The following is a 19,285-nucleotide window of genomic DNA, read 5'->3' on the forward strand; positions in this document are numbered from 1 at the left end:
ATTGTATTAAGATAGTTTGGACTTTAATGTCGATAGACACAGTCCACTTCTTTCATCAATTTACCAAAAGTAATTAAAGATAAAGATCTGTAGGGACTGTAAAAATATGTAGATAAAAAATGCTTTCTTTATTCAGTGAAATCTGCATTATATCCTGGAGAATATGATGCCAAAAGAGTTGTTAAAAATAAATATATTGGATTAGAATTAGCTGAAATTTTGGAAAGAGAAAAAACCACATTTATTAATTAATTTTTCTGTGTATGAAAACTATGAAGATGAAGAAAAAATTAAATGATATATCTTTATCACACATATTATAAACAGAAAAATACGTCAATCTTCGTTACATTGAAAGCGAAATTGATTCACATTATTGATGGATAACGGATCTTTGTAGGTAAATTAGTACACAAACAAGAAAATACAACTAAAAAATTATTTATCTTTGTGATCGATGTTTAAGATATTTTGATTTAGAAGACACTTAGACATTCATAAACTTTACTGTAAAGTACATAAAGAAGTAAAAATAGATATCTTTCTAAAGGACAAAATATTGAATTCAATAATTATAATTATTCATCAAGGGTTCCATTTATAATTTATATAGATTTGAAATATTTATTGAAAGATATTCAAACTTGTAAACAAAATCTTGAAAAATCTTATATTTACAAATATCAAGCACATTGCCCAATTTCATTCATCTAGTATAATAAATATTCTCAAGTTGATATTCCAGATCAAGCTACGTACACTGGTAAAGATGCAGCAAAAAATTCATTGAAATCTTAAATGAAGTATCAAGAGAAATTGCTTGAATATACAAGCAAAATATTCTAATGAAATAAACTGAACAAGATGTGATCAATTATAAAAATCCAGAAACTCGTCATATTGGTGAAAAAGAATTTACTTTTGGTGAAAACAAAATAAAAGATCAGTGTCATTTAATATGAAAATATCAAGCAGTTGCACATGAAGATTAATTACAAAAATCCTATTTTCTCCCAGTTTATATTCATAATTTAGCAAATTATGATGCTCATTTGTTTATAAATGAATTAGCAAATGAAAATAAAGGTTTAGATAAAATTCCAAATAATTGTAAATTTATACTTCTTGTAGTAAACATGTTCAAATTGGATTAAGTTTAAGATTCTTACATTTAAATTTATTGCTGTCAATGTTGATAAATTATATTTCCAATCTTACAAACAAAACCATTTAGGGAAACAGCAAAATAAATTGCAGGTGAACAACCACACTTAACGATAAAAAATAGTTGTATCCTTAGGAATGTATGGATTCTGGAGTAAAATATCAGGGAACCAAATTATCTGCAAAGGAATGTTTTATTCAAACCTTAATAATGATAACATTCCTGATGCATATTATTAAACTGAAGAAACAGTTTGTAATAAAATTCAATATTTAAAATTGAGATGAATATACAAAATTATATACAGAGTTAGTAAATCTGAACTTTGACTTTAGCTGGAACTTTTCGAGAATTATAGGGAGCAATGTATTAAATCTTAAAAATTTAACCCATTATGCTGTTTTAGACATCCAGGATTATCTTCGATTCTATTTTAAGAAAGACAAAAATTGACTTGGATTTATTATGTGATTATGATATAATATTATTCCTTGCAAAAGAAATTTCAGCTGGAATTTCTTAAGGTATTAAGAAATATGCTAAATCAAATAACAATTACTACAAAAGTTATAAGCCAACAAATCCATAAAATTATACTACATATTCCGATGCAAATTATTTATATGGCTATAGAATAAATACAGTTATTACTGTTTGTGTATTCTACTAAATGGATTCAAAAATTTTAATACTGGAAAAATTCTTGAAGTTCCAGATAATTACAAATGTGGTTATATTTCAAAGTTGACTTAGAACACACAAGAAAATTAAATGATTTAATAGAGATTTACTCTTCGCTACAGAAGGAGGAAATAAATTATTAACACAGATCCGGGAAATTATATGCATTATAAAACATATTTCAAAACCATACCATGAACATACTACTGCAATTCCAGAGAAGCTAGTAACACTTAATATGAAGAAAATTAATATAATGTTCAATAAACCGATTTAAATTGGAATGATTATTCTAGATGTATCAAAAATAGTAATCTACAAAGTTCACTACAATGTAATGAAAACAGAGAATGGTGAACATGTTTATTTATGTTAAAGTGATAATGATTCTTCCATTTATGATATAAGAACTGAAGATTTCTAGGAAGACTTAAAATAAACGATAAACCAATTTGATACAACCAATTATACAAAACATATTATTTCTGCACTTCTACAAGTAAATATAAAAACTATTTGGAAAAATGAAAGATGAATAGTGATGAAAAATTATGTTTGATAATGTTAGTTTTAGATAAAAAATGTATACATATACAGGTGGTGAAAAAGAAGGGAAAAAATTATAGGAGTTAAGAAGGCAGTTATGAAAAATGAAATTACTAATGATGATTATTAAAAAGGTTTAACTGAAAAAATAAAATAATATAGAAACAATAATTTGGTTAGTTCATTTAAACAGTAGTTTTGTACAGTTCAGTGTAATAAAATTGTTTTAAGGTCTGATGATGGTAAACATATTGTATTACAAGATGGAATGAAAACATTAACATACGTTCATTATAAATTCAATCAAAAAAAGATGATATTAACGGTTTTAGGTGCACACAAGATAAAGAAATAGTTCTTAAAACATTTAAACAGTTGCACAAAATATAAAAATCATTTCTTAAAAGAATAAAAATGTTGAACAGAATAAAATTTAAAAATTAATTATTTTTTAATATTTTTTAGATATTATAATATTTATGTCTTGGTAAATATTAATTACAAATACAGTTTACCAAAAACATTCAACTTTTTTCAATAGTCACTTTCTTTATATTTTTAGGTTTTATAGCTAATTTCTCATTTTCTGTATTATCACAGTTATAATATATGTAGAAGTATTTTTAGCTTTCTTACCACCAGTCCTATAAATAAATGCTTTATCCTGCCAATTACGAAGAAGTATTGTTTGTCTCCTTCTTTGACATGCTTGATGGAAAATTTTGAAGGTAAATTATGTCTTATTGTTTTAATTGCTTCATGAATTTTTTGATTTTCACTTATAAGGAAATAATTCTATAAGAATTTTAAAAATTAATACATTTAATTTTTTTTCTATATAAAGGAAATCGCTTGTAGATCTAAAAAATAATAAACTTATGTATATAAATGTATTTTAACGATTATTGATGAAAAATATACTATCTGGTTTTATGAAAATCATGTTACTGATATTTTAGGATATGAACATCACAGATACGTAATTAAAGTGCATGTAAAACCAAAATCTTAGAAAACATACGAAAAGTTTAATAGCACTGAAATGGTGATATTAAGAAAAAGTCATAGACATACATAATTTCTTAATGACCTTGGTATATATTTTTTGCTATGAAATGCAAACTGCCTATAGCAGAAAATTTTTAATATAGTTTTATGAAGACGTTTTACCAGCAGATCATTAACGTGCTGAATACAAGGTCAGAAAAGAAATAGTAGATACCTATAGAAATCAGACTTTACATTTATGAGGAATAAGTAAGTTGGAAGAGAAACGAATGGAAAATTTGGAAGGTACAGTTAATATTGCTTCAGAAATGATAAACCAATGACACGAAGAATCAAACATATTATTACCACATGCTGTTGGTCAATTAAATTATGAAAATTAAAGACCAAATTTTGATAATTTAAGGATATATGACTAATTTTTGAAAATGGTTTCTAATTATTTCAACATAAATAAAATGCTAAAAATCAAATAAATGTCATCAGAAATAGAAATACAAATTATATGGAATTTTTAAGTATTAATTATATGCCCAATTCAGTTAATTTTTGCAACCTAATGAAAGAAACTTTAATAATTGATTGCCATTGAAAGTACTCAAATATTTTAGATAATTTTTCAAGAGAGCAATTCATCGATGATATGAAAAATCTAGCAAACCATTCCTTAAAATACAAATATAAATTTCCAAGTAATCTTTCCATAGTAAAAAGTTAAATGTCATTCAATGGTTGTTATATTCGTATATTAAACATAAAATTCACCAAATCAATCATTAGTTCCACCAACTCAGAATTAAAATACTCATATAATTTTTTACATTAAATCGTGTTTGTTAAACTTTAATTGAATATAAAAAACGTATCATTTTAATGAAACAATTATAATATAAAAATTATATTCAATTTCAGACATGTTTAAAATTTTGATAGATAACTCCTTTCATACATAGAATTATTTTTAACATTTTAAAAAATTACTTCAGTGTGATTTGTCCAATTATTGTGAGAATTATCCTAACCGTACTGTTTTGCAAATAATCGAAACTCAAGTTTTTAACAAAAATTTTATTACCCATCGTATTCAAAACTTTTTCAGCAAGGTACACATCTGTAAAATCGTTTTGAGTAGTTCGTGTTCACAAAATCTCCTTATGTTTGTACTCTAATTCAATCTTTCAATTTATTTGTAATTGGATTGGACTGATTAAGATCTTGCATCACGAAAATTGCCGTTGATCTTTTTGCTGTATATGATTTTTAAATATTTCCCTTATTTTTATTTATTCTTACCTGAACACTAATTTCATGTTTTGATTCAGTATCTAACAAATTTGCTTTGTAAAATGTTTTTGGTAAGACTTCTTCAATTTCTTAACATATGTCTTTTGGGGCCACTTCTATAGTTCAATGTTCTGTTTTATTGTTTTCCTTAAGTGTTCTATTAAATCATTCAACAATTCATTAAAAGTGGAATAATGATTAATATTATATTTTTCGCTACTAACTGAAATTTTTATTATAAAATTTTTTGTTGTCACAACTTCACAAATGTTTTGCTTTTTTGAACTTGAATAGTTCTTGAAGAGAGTGAATTACATTTCTACTTGTTTGACTTTCAACAGGAATTGCCCAAGCAAATTTTGAAAAACTATCATTAACAGTTAACAAATATTAATAACTGTTGTTTGTTTTCGAAATCACTTTTAACTTTCCACACTACATTTCGACTAAATGAGCTTAGTATTAATCATCTACTGCCAAAGAATTTACATTTACTAATTTAAAGTTTTTTCTGATGGGTTTATGAAATGTGTTTAATAATTTTTTCACGAATATTGAAGGTTAGTGATTTGCTTAGCCCCTCACCTAAGAATTTTTTTTAATTGTATTAACTTTAATGTCTTACAAATTGAAAAATTACCCTTGATTCTTTGTTTTCTATTATTAGTTGTTAAACTTTGAGGATGACTAGTTTCATTAAACTTTCCCTCCATCAAACCGGAAATTTGATTATAATGATTAATTTATATGGAATTAAAATAATTGTATCATTCCTTCAAATAAAATTATTTTTACATCAACAGGAACAGTTTTACTACAATCTTTTATACTTACAGAAAACCATTTGATTTGCACGAATTGTGACTCCAGAACTTCAGGTTTCATTTCAATAACTTTCAGCACTTATCCAAATATCAAAATCATCAAATGTTAAATCTTGACCAACAACAATGCTTTTTTAAGAATGAAATCACATTAACTGAACTTGTGCATTATTTATTAGCCTCCAGTCATAAAAGTAAGTTCAATAATGTGTTTATGATATACTATATCATGACGTTTTTTTATTGATTTAAGTACAGTGTTAAATCTATTGGTGAAACAGTCTTTAATTTCTTTTTTTGGAAATAATTACCGACTTCTTGTTTAATAATATGATCTGATGAATCTTTCTCAATATCTTTCTTGGAATAATAATTTTTGAACATAGTTAACATATTTACATATTGTTGTTTAGGTTGTCAAAGTCTTGTTTGCAAATATCTTCTACTAAATGCATCCAGACAATCATGTGGTTTGTTAATATTAACTATTCTTCTATATTTAAAAGACACATAATATTGAGCTACCTTAGAAATAACATAGAAATCGTTTCTCAACCTTTCTAATACGTCATTTATTTTTGTATATGTTGAATTTTGAAAATCTTTGAATTTTGATCCTAACAATATTAATGATGGTATCAGTTTTTCAGTAGTTTTTGGGGGTATTAAAAAACTTAAAAATTCTGAAATTATTTCGTTATCAATTTATAGATCTGATGATCGTAAATTTTTAATTTTTTCTAAACTGCTAATGAGTTTATTTCCAAAAATGTCATTTATTAGATGTAAAATATCATTTAACTTGTAATACATGATAAATATTTTTAAAATGACACAAATGTCCACAAAATACTTTATCAAAATTTTGATTTCTTTCCATATTGAACTAAAGAATATTTTATCAAAATAGTGAATTAGTTGTTTTGGAATAATGCCTCTATATAAATCAAAAACTAAGTTTTTATCTTAATTTTTATAATAACTACACATTGAGTTTCATTGTGATCAGGAATATATAAATTTACTATTCCACACTCTAAATTTGTTCCTGCTTTAGGTAACTCAACGACCATAAAAATGGAACAAAAATTACTTATTTTCTTTGAATTGGTTTTCTCTGTTTCCCTTCTTTCCCATTTCCAAAATATGTCTTGTTTGTTCTTGTAATTCTTTATTAAGGTTTTTCTTATTTATAACTGCATTTCCAATTGCTGCAGTTCCACTGGCAAGTGAAGCAGTGTTCACTAAGTAAGGTAATGCAGCTAACAGTAATGGGAGAAATTCACCTTGATGTATGTTTTTCTTTTTGTTTGTTAAATATTTAACAATCCTTTTCACAATAGGAATAGTTACTGAAACAAGGACATTTTGAACAGTTCTTCTCTCTCTCTTTCACTTTTGAACATAAATTAAAAACGGTTCAGTAATGTTCATTTATTCATTACTGAGTGTTAGTTAAATTAATTTTGGATTGAAACTTCCTGGCAGATTAAAACTTTGTGCCCGACTGAGACTCGAACTCGGGACCTTTGCCTTTTGCGGGCAAGTGCTCTACCAACTGAGCTACCGAAGCACGACTCACGCCCGGTACTCACAGCTTTACTTCTGCCAGTACCTCGTCTCCTACCTTCCAAACTTTACAGAAGCTCTCCTGCGAACCTTGCAGAACTAGCACTCCTGAAAGAAAGGATATTGCGGAGACATGGCTTAGCCACAGCCTGGGGCCCCAAATTTCTTCGACCCATTTTTCTGAATATTTTTATACTGAAACTTCACCACTTTCTCTGAATCACTAATAATGAGCAATCAAATTTTTTGTCTTAATGATGCGAAATTGTTATCAAAAATTCTTTTATCTGATACTCATACATATTTCCCCTTCTGGATTTTATTTTGTATCGATTATTATTAGAATACTATGCTAAAATGGGAAAAATGTTGTTGTTGTTGTGGTCTTCAGTCCTGAGACTGGTTTGATGCAGCTCTCCATGCTACTCTATCCTGTGCAAGCTTCTTCATCTCCCAGTACCTACTGCAGCCTACATCCTCCTGAATCTGCTTAGTGTATTCATCTCTTCGTCTCCCTCTACGATTTTTACCCTCCACACCACCTTCCGGTACTAAATTGGTGATCCCTTGATGTCTCATAACATGTCCTACGAACCAATCCCTTCTTCTAGTCAAGTTGTGCCACAAACTTCTCTTCTCCCCAATTCTATTCAATACCTCCTCATTAGTTATGTGATCTACCAATCTAATTTTAAGCATTCTTCTATAGCACCACATTTCGAAAGCTTCTATTCTCTTTTTGTATAAACTATTTATCGTCCATGTTTGTTTTCCAGACATGGCTGCACTCCATACAAATACTTTCAGAAACGACCTCCTGACATTTAAATGTATACTCGATGTTAACAAATTTTTCTGCTTCAGAAATGCTTTCCTCACCATCGCCAGTCTACATTTTATGTCCTCTCTACTTCGACCATCGTCAGTTAATTTGCTCTGCAAATAGCAAAACTCCTTCACTACTTTAAGTGTCTCATTTCCTAATCTAATTACCTCAGCATCACCCAACTTAATTCGACTACATTGCATTATCCTTGTTATTCTTTTGTTGATGTTCATCTTATACCTTCCTTTCAAGATACTGTCCATTCCGTTCAACTGCTCTTCCAAGTCCTTTGCTGTCTCTGACAGAATTACAGTGTCATCGGCGAAACTTAAAGTTTTTATTTCTTCTCCATGGATTTTAATACCTACACCGAACTTTTCTTTTGTTTCCTTTATTGCTTGCTCAATATACAGATTGAACAACATCAGGGATAGGCTACAACCCTGTGTCACTCCCTTCCAAACCACTGCTTCCCTTTCATATCCCTCAACTCTTATAACTGCCATCTGCTTTCTGTACAAATTGTAAATATCATTTCGCTCCCTGTATTTTGCCCCTGCCACCTTCAGAATTTGAAAGAGATTATTTCAATTAACATTGTCAAAACCTTTCTCTAAGTCTACAAATGCTAGAAACGTAGGTTTGCCTTTCCTTACTTTTTCTTCTAAGATAAGTCGTAGGGTCAGTATTGCCTCATGTGTTCCAACATATCTATGGAATCCAAACTGATCTTCCCCGAGGTCGGCTTCTATCAGATTTTCCATTCGCCTGTAAAGAATTCGCGTTAGTATTTTGCAGCTGTGACTTATTAAACTGATAGTTCGGTAATTTTCACATCTCTCAACACGTGCTTTCTTTGGGATTGGAATTATTATATTCTTCTTGAAGTCTGAGTTTATTTCGCCTGTCTCATACATCTTGCTCACCAGATGGTAGAGTTTTGTCAGGACTGGCTCTCCCAAGGTTGTCAGTAGTTCTAATGGAATGTTGTCTACCCTGGTGGCCTTGTTTCGACTCATGTCTTTCAGTGCTCTGTCAAACTCTTCACACAGTATCAAATCTCCCATTTCATCTTCATCTACATCCTTTTCCATTTCCATAATATTGTCCTCAAATACGTTGCCCTTGTGTAGACCCTCTATATACTCCTTCCACCTTTCTGCTTTCCATTCTTTGCTTAGAACTGGGTTTCAAAGCTCTTGATATTCATGCAAGTTGTTCTCCTTTCTCCAAAGGTGTCTTTAATTTTCCTGTAAGCAGTATCTATTTTACCCCTAGTGAGATAAGCCTCTACATCCTTACATTTGTCGTCTACCCATCCCTGCTTAGCCATTTTGCACTTCCTGTCGATCTCATTTCTGAAACGTTTGTATTCCTTTTTGCCTGCTTCATTTTTTGCATTTTTATATTTTCTCCTTTCATCAATTAAATTCAATATTTCTTCTTTTACCCAATCGTTTCTACTAGCCCTCGTCTTTTTACCTATTTGATCCTCTGCTGCCTTCACTATTTCATCTCTCAAGGCTACCCATTCTTCTTATACTGTATTTCTGTCCCCCATTCCTGTCAATTGTTCCCTTATGCTCTCCCTTAAAATCTGTAAAACCTCTGGTTCTTTCAGTTTATCCAGGTCCCAGCTCCTTAAATTCCTACCTTATATTGGAACAATATAGCTGTATAATGTGATAAATGAGGATCTGTAAATAGTGTATTCTTGTCTTCCTTTGTTATTTGTTCTTTACTTAAGAGAATCATTAATCCATCTTTACCTTCGTATGTCCTATCGCCATTAGTTAATTTAACTCCATTAAATTTTACTGGTAATTTCCTAACGTATTTAAATACAGCCACCGGCGATAATCCAAACACTTTATCTTCACTGTTTCAATATGTTAGAAGATTCTTTGAATTACTTTTTTTATCTTCTTTTTGTTCTTTTGGAGTTACCCGTTTTGTATCTTCTTCATATTTCGTTAATAAATCATGTATTTCTTATTCACTTGCTATAATCTCTTTTAACAGTGTCATATTGTTTAATCGTTAGAATATCATTAAATTATTCCCAGTAGTGTCGTGAATAACTTCTCAGTTTACTTCGACTGATTTTAACAGTTTTTCTCCATATTCTTCGGATCCTTTGTAAACTTTTTCAATTATATTGATAACTGATACTGTTTCTTTTTTAAGTTTTTCATATTTTGTTATTCATTTTTGTTTTTCATTTATGAAATTCAGCTATTACTTATTCTTTCCCTTTTTGAATTCATTTCCGTTTTGAACAATTTCTCAATCATATTTTGCAAACATTTATTAAGAATAAAAACACGATAATCATTTTTTATTTAGCATTTAATGTTAATGTTTAACATTTATGTTCAATATTTTATGTTTCATGTATATCTTGAACGTTCCTTTTTAAAGTTTATGTTCAACATTTCTGTTAATGTTTGTTTGTAGTAATTAAAAATTTGTTAATACTTTCTCAAAATTTTGTTTCAATAATTTTTTGTATCATATAAATTGCTATAAAATAATGTTTACTATATAATTTTTTAAATTCATCTAACTTTGAATCTCCACCAAAAAATGTGTGGTAAATATGATTTAAAATGTGTATCATCTTGTCTAAAAATATTTTAAAAAGTTATATTGTCTCTAACTAATTGATTTAGAATTTTTGAATATGTTTGACTCAAATAAATACAGTATATTTCTTTATGTTTTTCCGCTAATAAATTTTCACTAACTATATCTTGATTTTCAAGAAACATGTCATCAAAAACTACAACTGAAAGTTTTTCAGATTCATCTAATACAATAATTTCGTCATTATTTGCAATAAGACTTACCATTTTTTTCAGTAATATTATCTTCAATTTTTTTACATCTTTTTCTTAATTCTTGATATGTGAACTCATTTAAAAATTTCAATAAATATGCAATTTATTAATATCTTCCAGTTTAACCACTCTTTTGCCAAAATATAATTAAATCACTAATTTAGTTTTTCCACTTCAACTTGATCCTACAATTGCACAATGTACTGCATTTGGTAAAAGTTTACTATGTAAGTTTTCTTGTTTCATATCTGGAACTCTTATTGTTGCTTCCCAACCTGTCATTTATTTACATAATGTTTACTAATATTAATGAGTAGACTATTTCTATTCCATGATAAGTCCTCTGCTCTGAAGAATAAAATTAACTGTCCAAAAAGAGAAATGTATAAAAGTGTTTCACCAGTAGGTTTTCATTCAACTTTTTTAACTCTATATAATACAGCAATGAATAACAAACTTTCCTGAAATGGAGAAATAATAGAAGTTCCTGTTGGTCAATATAGTTTGAGAAATTTAGAAAAATTTATCCCTCGAAAAATCCAAATATTCAGTTAAAGAAGATAAAATTATAAATATAATTGTTATTGAAAGTGTAAAAAAATATAGATGCATATAAAACAAGATAATAGTGCAAGTTTTTTAGGGTTTGATAATCAAAAAAGTGAACCTAAAAATCCTTTGCTGAAGATGTTCGATAATTATTCCATTTGAATTAATTAATGTAAATTGTAATTTTGCTGATGGAATGTTATGTAAATATAATGGTCATTTTCATCAAGAAACTAATATTATTGCCTTATTTACTCCTAATTCTGAATTAGGACACTCAATAATTTATGAACCAAAGCATCCAAGGATAATTACAATTTTCAGTAATATTCAAAATTTAGAATTACCTTTAACTGAGGAAAATAAAATTTAATTGAGTTCAATGGTGCTTGTGGAACACTTGTTTTAGATATGGTTGAATAAGTATTTCCTTATCAAATGATGAACCAAAATGAAAGGTATCAATTTTATTCATTTCCTGCAAATGGGAAATAAAAAATAATAATCTTCCTATCAAGGGAACAGAAATTAATAATAATATTGGTGATGTCTGGATTAATCCTGATTTTGCTCAATGTTGTATGACTTTTTACATTATTAAGAAGTTGGAACTGATTTTTCTGCATATGGAGATAAATGTAATATTAAACTAAATGATAATTATGTCTTGAAATTTTATAATCATATTACAGTTAAAAAAGGAAATAATATTTTATATAGTATTGAACATCCTTTAAATTCTCATTCAACTCTTATATGTTTAACTTCTTCCCTTTCAAATGAGTGAAATATGGAAGATCATATTTTTAACAATGGAAAAATTATAACTAAACAAAATGAACTTTTTTATCCATTAAAATTACTTGGTTGATTTTTTGAAGATTATAAAGAAATTATGTGAAAAGGTCATTTAACTGTTATTTTTACCGGGAGTTTGAGAAAAATCATGATGATTTTATTCTTTGTTGGACTACTGAAAATGATAATTATACACTTCCAAAAGGAGGTAAAATGGTTTTTAAATATATGGAAATTCATGCTCCTTTTGTTAAATATGAACCAGAATATTGACTTTAACTAGAATACAAAGGGCTTAAAAATCCAAAAATTCGAATTTCTTTCTTCATATGCCCAAAAGTCGTATTTACAGGCAAAAAGAAATTTTGAACTTGATAGTTCTAGTTATTATAATTCTACAGAATTTCATATTCCTTACTTTACGTTTGTTTTATTACAAACTGATCGAATAAATAATCAAATAATTGATTCTTCTTAATTGGATCATGTTAAATTACAAAATATTTATGTTAAAAGTCGTTGAAATTATGTTTTTCTTCATGAATTATGGAATCTTTAGCCACCAAGTAACTTCCTAAAAGATTATGATTCCTTTAGGGAGTTTTAAGGAATAATCCAATTAAATAATGATGTAAATGTAAGTCCTTTCAATTTTATTTAAAATTTTCAAATTTATGTCATTAATATGACTCAAAGAATGAATGTTTTTATCACCCGAAAAGCAACAATAAGATTATGTGCATCCTTTAATGAGAATATTCCAAATGATATAACTGGATATTTTCTTATGTATGGTAAAAAGAATATAACTTATCATTCTCAACATAGACTGCATACTGAAACTGTTTAGTTAAGTAAATGACAGAAAAATTAGAAATAATTAGATTGTTCAAATTTTTCTTTACATTTCTTTTTTAAATAATTTCAGAAAACTAGAGATGATAAACAGCGAAAACCTAAGTTTTTCACAAATTAAAACGTTTAAAGGCAGTAACTATTCCTCCCTTGAAATGTTTTAATTTTTTTATTCTTTAATTTTTTTCTATATGAATAAAAATGTCCATGAGTGGTAGCACTGAAAAACTATTAACAGACCTTCACAATTAATGTAATGGTTCATCACAATTGTGTACCAATTTATCAGAACTTAAGAAACTTAAATCTTATGCAATTACAAATGCTGTACTTTTACCTACTAAATTTGGAGATAAAATATTATTGGTTTTAGATGAGACATATAAAATCACTCTTGTAGGTCATTATTCTAAAATCTTTAAAAATGATAGAGATAGTTTAGATAAAATGCAAATTTAAATTTTGTTTATTGTGGTTAGAAGACGAATACAGGTTTGCCTATTCATGTTAATGAATTTGAATATATTTTAAAAATTTTGTTTCTTTATTTAATGAAATCAAGATTTCCTTTACTATAGTTTTCTAACTTTCTTAAGTAGCTCAACTTTACTTGACATTTTTGTTTCCAATGTATTTATGTAGAATTAGAATTTGGATTTAGGGAAATGAGATATTTTGATTGGGGCAAACAGGGAAATTGGCTCAGAAATTCTCTTTGTCTCAGAACACCCTTAGATGGACTACTCAAAGGTAACCTCTTTTTCCACTGGTGTTAGTGTTTATTGATTTGACTATAAAGCCTTCCTACCATACATCAATCTGTTGTCAAATACATTAAGGCATCTATGGAATAATTTTCCTAAACTCCTGGATTTTCAGATTTATCTGCATTGAAATTCTCACTTGTTGGATATAGAGTTAAGCCTGTCTGTTCATACTGAAAAAAGAAAGAAATTCACATGACTTTAGAATTTTTTAAAGTGTAGTTAATAACAGGTAAGCATGCATGTCTGCTCAAGAATATCTACTCTCTCGACATTAATAAGAAATTTCAAAACACTATGTGCACTCTTTGATATTACAATGGTATGAAACTCACTTATAAATATCCATTGTAGTAAACAAAATGGAATAGCCTCATTTTGTTTCCATACAGAACTGTATGGACTAATTTCTCACATCGCAACAAAAGAGCAGAAAAATGAATACCAAATTTTAGAAATGAGGTGTATTACCACCTATAAAGGAATATAATACATTGTTTATACACATGATACGTTTGAAAATGGTGCTAACAGAAAAATATATGCACATTTGTTAAATTTATATGGACCAAACACACTGCCTAAGACGAATCCAATGTTCATATTGTAAACAAAACTTTTTTCTTTCCCTTCAGCACAGTCAAATTCTTGGTATCATAACCAGTTTTGCGTATATGCATAAGTTATAATGTGGTGTACTCAAGTATCAAAAACTTCAATCTGATTATGATACCAAATGTGTAATTTGAGGCCAAAAATTGAAAAAAAAACATATTAAGTATAGTAAATTTTTGAATGTAGCTTCCACCAGAGAAAGAAAAAAAAACGTTAAAGCAATTTGGTCATGCTGAAATTAAAAAGTTCTTCTGGTCAGATTGTCTAAGTCTGTGCATGTATTTTTTTCAGGAGCAAAATGGCACTCACGACGCAAGATGATAACACCTGCTTTCCACTTTAGCATCCTCGACAATTTCACTGAAGTGTTTGCTGAGAAGTCAGAAGTATTAGTAGACATTCTGAAGACGAAGGCTGATGGTGAAATATTCGACATTTATCCGTATATTACGCGCTGTGCTCTGGACATCATATGTGGTAAGAGGTTTGGTGCCTGTAAATCACTGGATAACAGCTTGCAGAACAGACAATAAGTTGCAATATGGAGTATCTGTATTGATGCAGTAAGAAGGACAGCAGAATTTTTAAATCTTACATGTAATTGCAACAAAAGAAATTCTTGTTTTATTTGAGTAATGCTCACACGAAATATGGGCAGTGCTCACACATAATACTTGCACATGCATTTTGAACAATGTCCTGACAATTACCTGGGAGTCTGCTTTCTACCAAGAACTTATAATAAAACGAATTTTAATATCTGGTGCAAATGAAAATGTTTCATTAAGTAGACTGAAAAGGAAGTGTGGCACAATCTTAGTAAGCACTTTTGTGAGTCAAAATTTACTATCTTAGAAGCATTTGCAGAGAATTTAGGAACGGATTTTGAATCTATCAGATTTGAACATAGAAAAGCCATACTGGAGCAGAGGATATGTGCAGCATTTAAAACATTCTGATAATTAGTATTATGTATGATGTATGAAATGAAGCAAATTAAACAATACTCATGAAAAGTCTACGTGAAACTGTCTCTAGAACAGGGGTTCCTAACCAGTTGTTCTCCTGGAAAGCTTTGAGAACTATGGTACTTTGATGAAATGCTTTGTTCATTTTGAAGGCTAATTACACTTTAAAAAATGAGAAGAATTTCGGTTTTAAGTCATAACTAACACCATTAAACTCACAATAAAATTTAAAAAAATTATTATTAGTGTAGTCATTTAGTCTGAAAATATGAGCATGTTATTAATAGTTATTTGTGGAAAACGTATTCACCTCCCATGGAAAACCAGTGTTCTGCAGAACACAGTTTGTAAAACCCTACTCTAGAAGAAGGGAGAAGATTTTAAGCCTCAAATTATCTCATGTAAACATAGACAATTCGACAGCAATAACCAGAACAGTGCTGACAAAGCTCAGATGGGAAGAAAAATATTGAAATTTAAAAAGATCATGAAGTACTTCTAGTAGATTTAAGAGATAGTGATATTAGAAAAATCGCAGGCTCTAACAACTCAATAGTTAAACAAATGACGAAAGCAGACAGGATCGAGTTCAAAGTTTCTTATTTATCAATAGATATCTCGGTGAATTGATTGAACCCAACTTATCAGAAAAAACTTCGATATTCGTGAGAGTCAACAAATTGGAACTAGCCTGTCTACTGACTGAACACCTACAACAAGAAATGCCTGTCACGCAATCTGAAACTGAAGCATTACGCATCAGTCATACGACCAGAAGCCCTGTATGCCATGGAATGTCTTTCCATGAACCAGAGAGGTCTGATGGAGAAATTGGAAGTCAGAAAGAGGAGAATCCTCAGGAAGATCCTTGGCCCAGTAGAAGAAGCTGGGGAATTCAGATGGTGGCAACTCAGAGCTCTATGAACATATCAACTGGTTCTCTGACTGTGCAAGAAAAAGATGGGTAGCTTTCTATAGCCATGATGCAAGATTGCCTCCAAACAGGTTGACAGGCCGTCTGTCTATTCACCTTCGGGCAAAACAAGAAGGTCTGCACCACAGAAACCGAGAAGGACATTAAAGAACTAGGAATAACTGATCTCCAAAACAGACAGTCTGTGAGAAACACCCTGAAGGAAGTCCGAGGATTTCAGGAAAATCCCTGAAGAAAGGGGACCCCCTAGACAGAAGAAAGGAAGGAGTTACACCGACAGAGGATGCGGCAATACTGAGCAAAGATCAAAGCACAACAGCTGAACAAGCGTGGTCCAAAGTACGCCCATTCGAAACAAGATGAAGAAGATACACATGCTACAAAAAGTTTTTCAAGTACTTGCGAGCCATCTCATTAGCTGTGCAGCAGAGGAAAAGCTGTTTGGCAACAAAGTTTTATAAAAATATTTAATCAATCAACTGATTATATTTAAAATTTCTAAGGGTCCATTTACTTTCCACAGAGTTCCTGACACTCGAGGCATATCTTAACAAGGAAATATATTTTCCTTTGACATAAATAGTCTTTGCTGTTTTGCTCGGAACCATCATATATTGGAAGTCTACACAACTAAGTGTGTGTGTGTGTGTGTGTGTGTGTGTGTGTGTGTGTGGCTTTGGCTTTTGTAACATACTGGAATGTCAGTAAGGTACAAATAACTTTCTACCTTTGAACTTTGGTAAGAAAATACTTGATGAATGCCATAATAGATAAGACAGAAAATGCACTGCCACCAGCAAGAAAAGCATTTCTGATAAAAAGAACAAATATAACTTTAATTGGTAGGATGTATTTTCTGAAGGTGTTTATCTGGAATATAACCTTTTACAGAAGTGGAAGTTGGATGATTAAGCAGTTCACACAAGGAGAGAACAGAAGTTTTTGAAATGCGATGCTGCAGATGGATGTAGGAGATTAGGTGGGTAAATCGAATAACTAATGAGGAGGATTGGAGACGAAAGGAATTATGGCACAACGCTGTTAAAACAAGGGATCGGGTGCCAGCACTCATCCACTTTTGCAGTGGAGGAAAGGGAGTTCATTGACGGAGCTGTCATTTGTACTTATATGATTTATATGATTAGGTCTCCGATGTGATAATAACTGCGCGACCGGAATTAACAGACACTGAACGCAAAATTGTACCTACAGCTAAACAAATGGGGCATTACATTACAGAAGTCTTTAGGTAATTCAATACTCTGAGATTCACTGTGTCAAGAGTGTACCGAGAATACCAAGTTTCAGGCACTACCTCTCACCATGGGTACCACAGTGACCGACAGCAACCACTTAACGACTGAAAGCAACACCAACTAGGTAGAATTGTCAGTGCTAATAGATAAGCGACACTGTGTGAAACAGCGGCAGGAATCATTATGGGACGTACGAAGAACATATCCGTTAGGACAGTGCGGCACAATTTGGCGGTAGTGAGCTATGGCAGCAAACGACCGACGCGAGTGCCTTTGCTAATAGCGTGACATCGCGAGTAGCCACTCCCTTGGGCTCGTGACCACATCGGTTAGAACTCAAACAACTGGAAAATCGTCACCAGATTTCCGTTGGTAAGAGCTGATGGTGGGGTTCGAGTGTTGCACAGACCTCATGATGCCATGGACCAAAGTTGTCAACAAGGCACATTGGCTCCGTAATGGTGTGGGCTATGTTTACGTGGAATGGACTGCGTTCTCTAATCGAACTGAAACGATCATCGGCTGGAAATGGTATGTTCGGCTTTTGGGAGACCATTTGTAGCTATTCATGGAAATCATGTTCCGAAACAAAGATGATATTTTTATGGGTGACAATCCACTGCGTCACCGGACCACAGTGGTTTGAGACGGGTTTGAAGAACGTTCTGGACAATTCGAGCGAATGTTTTGGTCACGCAGATGGCCCGACGTGTATGCCATAAAACATTCATGGGACATAATCGAGTGGTCAGTTCGTGTAGAAAATCCTGCACAGCAACACTTTTTCAATTATGGTCGTTTATTGAGGCAACATGGCTCAATAAGTCTGCAGGGATCTTCCACAGACTTGTTGAGACGATGCCACACTGAATTGTTGCATTACGCTGGGCAGGTGTGACACGATGTTAGGAGGTATCCCCTGACTTTACAAAATGGTTCAAATGGCTCTGAGCACAATGGGACTTAACATCTGTGGTCATCAGTCCCCTAGAACTTAGAACTACTTAAACCTAACTAACCTAAGGACATCACACACATCCATGCCCGAGGCAGGATTCGAACCTGCGACCGTAGCAGTCACACAGCTCCGGACGGAGCGCCTAGAACCGCGACACCACCGCGGCCGGCCCCCTGACTTTAATCACTTCATTGTATAGTGCTACAATGTTTACACAAAGAAGGGATGGATTATTAGGAAACACACTAAGCCAGCAAGGCGAGAAGTAATTATCAACTGTTTTCGACTGATGACAGTAACTCTGTTTAGGGTTATGTCCACATGATTGTACAGTATTTTCGAAATACTGAAAAAAATAGATGACAGATATCACATTGTCTTTACGTTCGACTGTTTAAAGAAACTATTCCAAATAAATATCTTTTATCGCACTTGCAGAGCAGTCATATATCTAGAAAACTTCCAAAGTCTGAGAGATATTCTTCTGAATTAAACTTAGCAATAATCTAGCTCACTGAGCGCTATTTTTGCGCTCTTGGTTTAGTTCTTTTTAGTAATTTTGAGTTCGGGTCGAGTGTGTCTTTACCCTTTCATCGCCGGCCACGGTGGCCATGCGGTTCTGGCGCTGCTGTCCGGAATCGCGGGACTGCTACGGTCGCAGGTTCGAATCCTGCCTCGGGCATGGGTGTGTGTGATGTTCTTAGGTTAGTTAGGTTTAAGTAGTTCTAAGTTCTAGGGGACTTATGACCTAAGATGTTGAGTCCCATAGTGCTCAGAGCCATTTGAACCCTTTCATCATTCGCCATGTTTCAATGCCTGGTGGCTGATATGGTACTGAATGCAAG

At 31.1% G+C, this 19,285-nt stretch overlaps 1 protein-coding gene across 1 annotated transcript in view; it reads left to right on the plus strand.

The window, feature by feature from the left end:
• Nucleotides 1-19,285, plus strand: part of LOC124805072 (cytochrome P450 4C1-like) — a 111,862-nt gene that overhangs the window by 38,696 nt on the left and 53,881 nt on the right. Inside the window, exon 4 of the mRNA XM_047265499.1 lies at nt 14,616-14,801. Coding sequence (XP_047121455.1) covers nt 14,616-14,801 — 186 coding nt within the window. The remainder of the gene's footprint in view (nt 1-14,615; nt 14,802-19,285) is intronic.

The sequence above is a fragment of the Schistocerca piceifrons genome, chromosome 7 (assembly GCF_021461385.2).
Source record: "Schistocerca piceifrons isolate TAMUIC-IGC-003096 chromosome 7, iqSchPice1.1, whole genome shotgun sequence".
Classification (NCBI taxonomy): Eukaryota; Metazoa; Arthropoda; class Insecta; order Orthoptera; family Acrididae; genus Schistocerca; species Schistocerca piceifrons.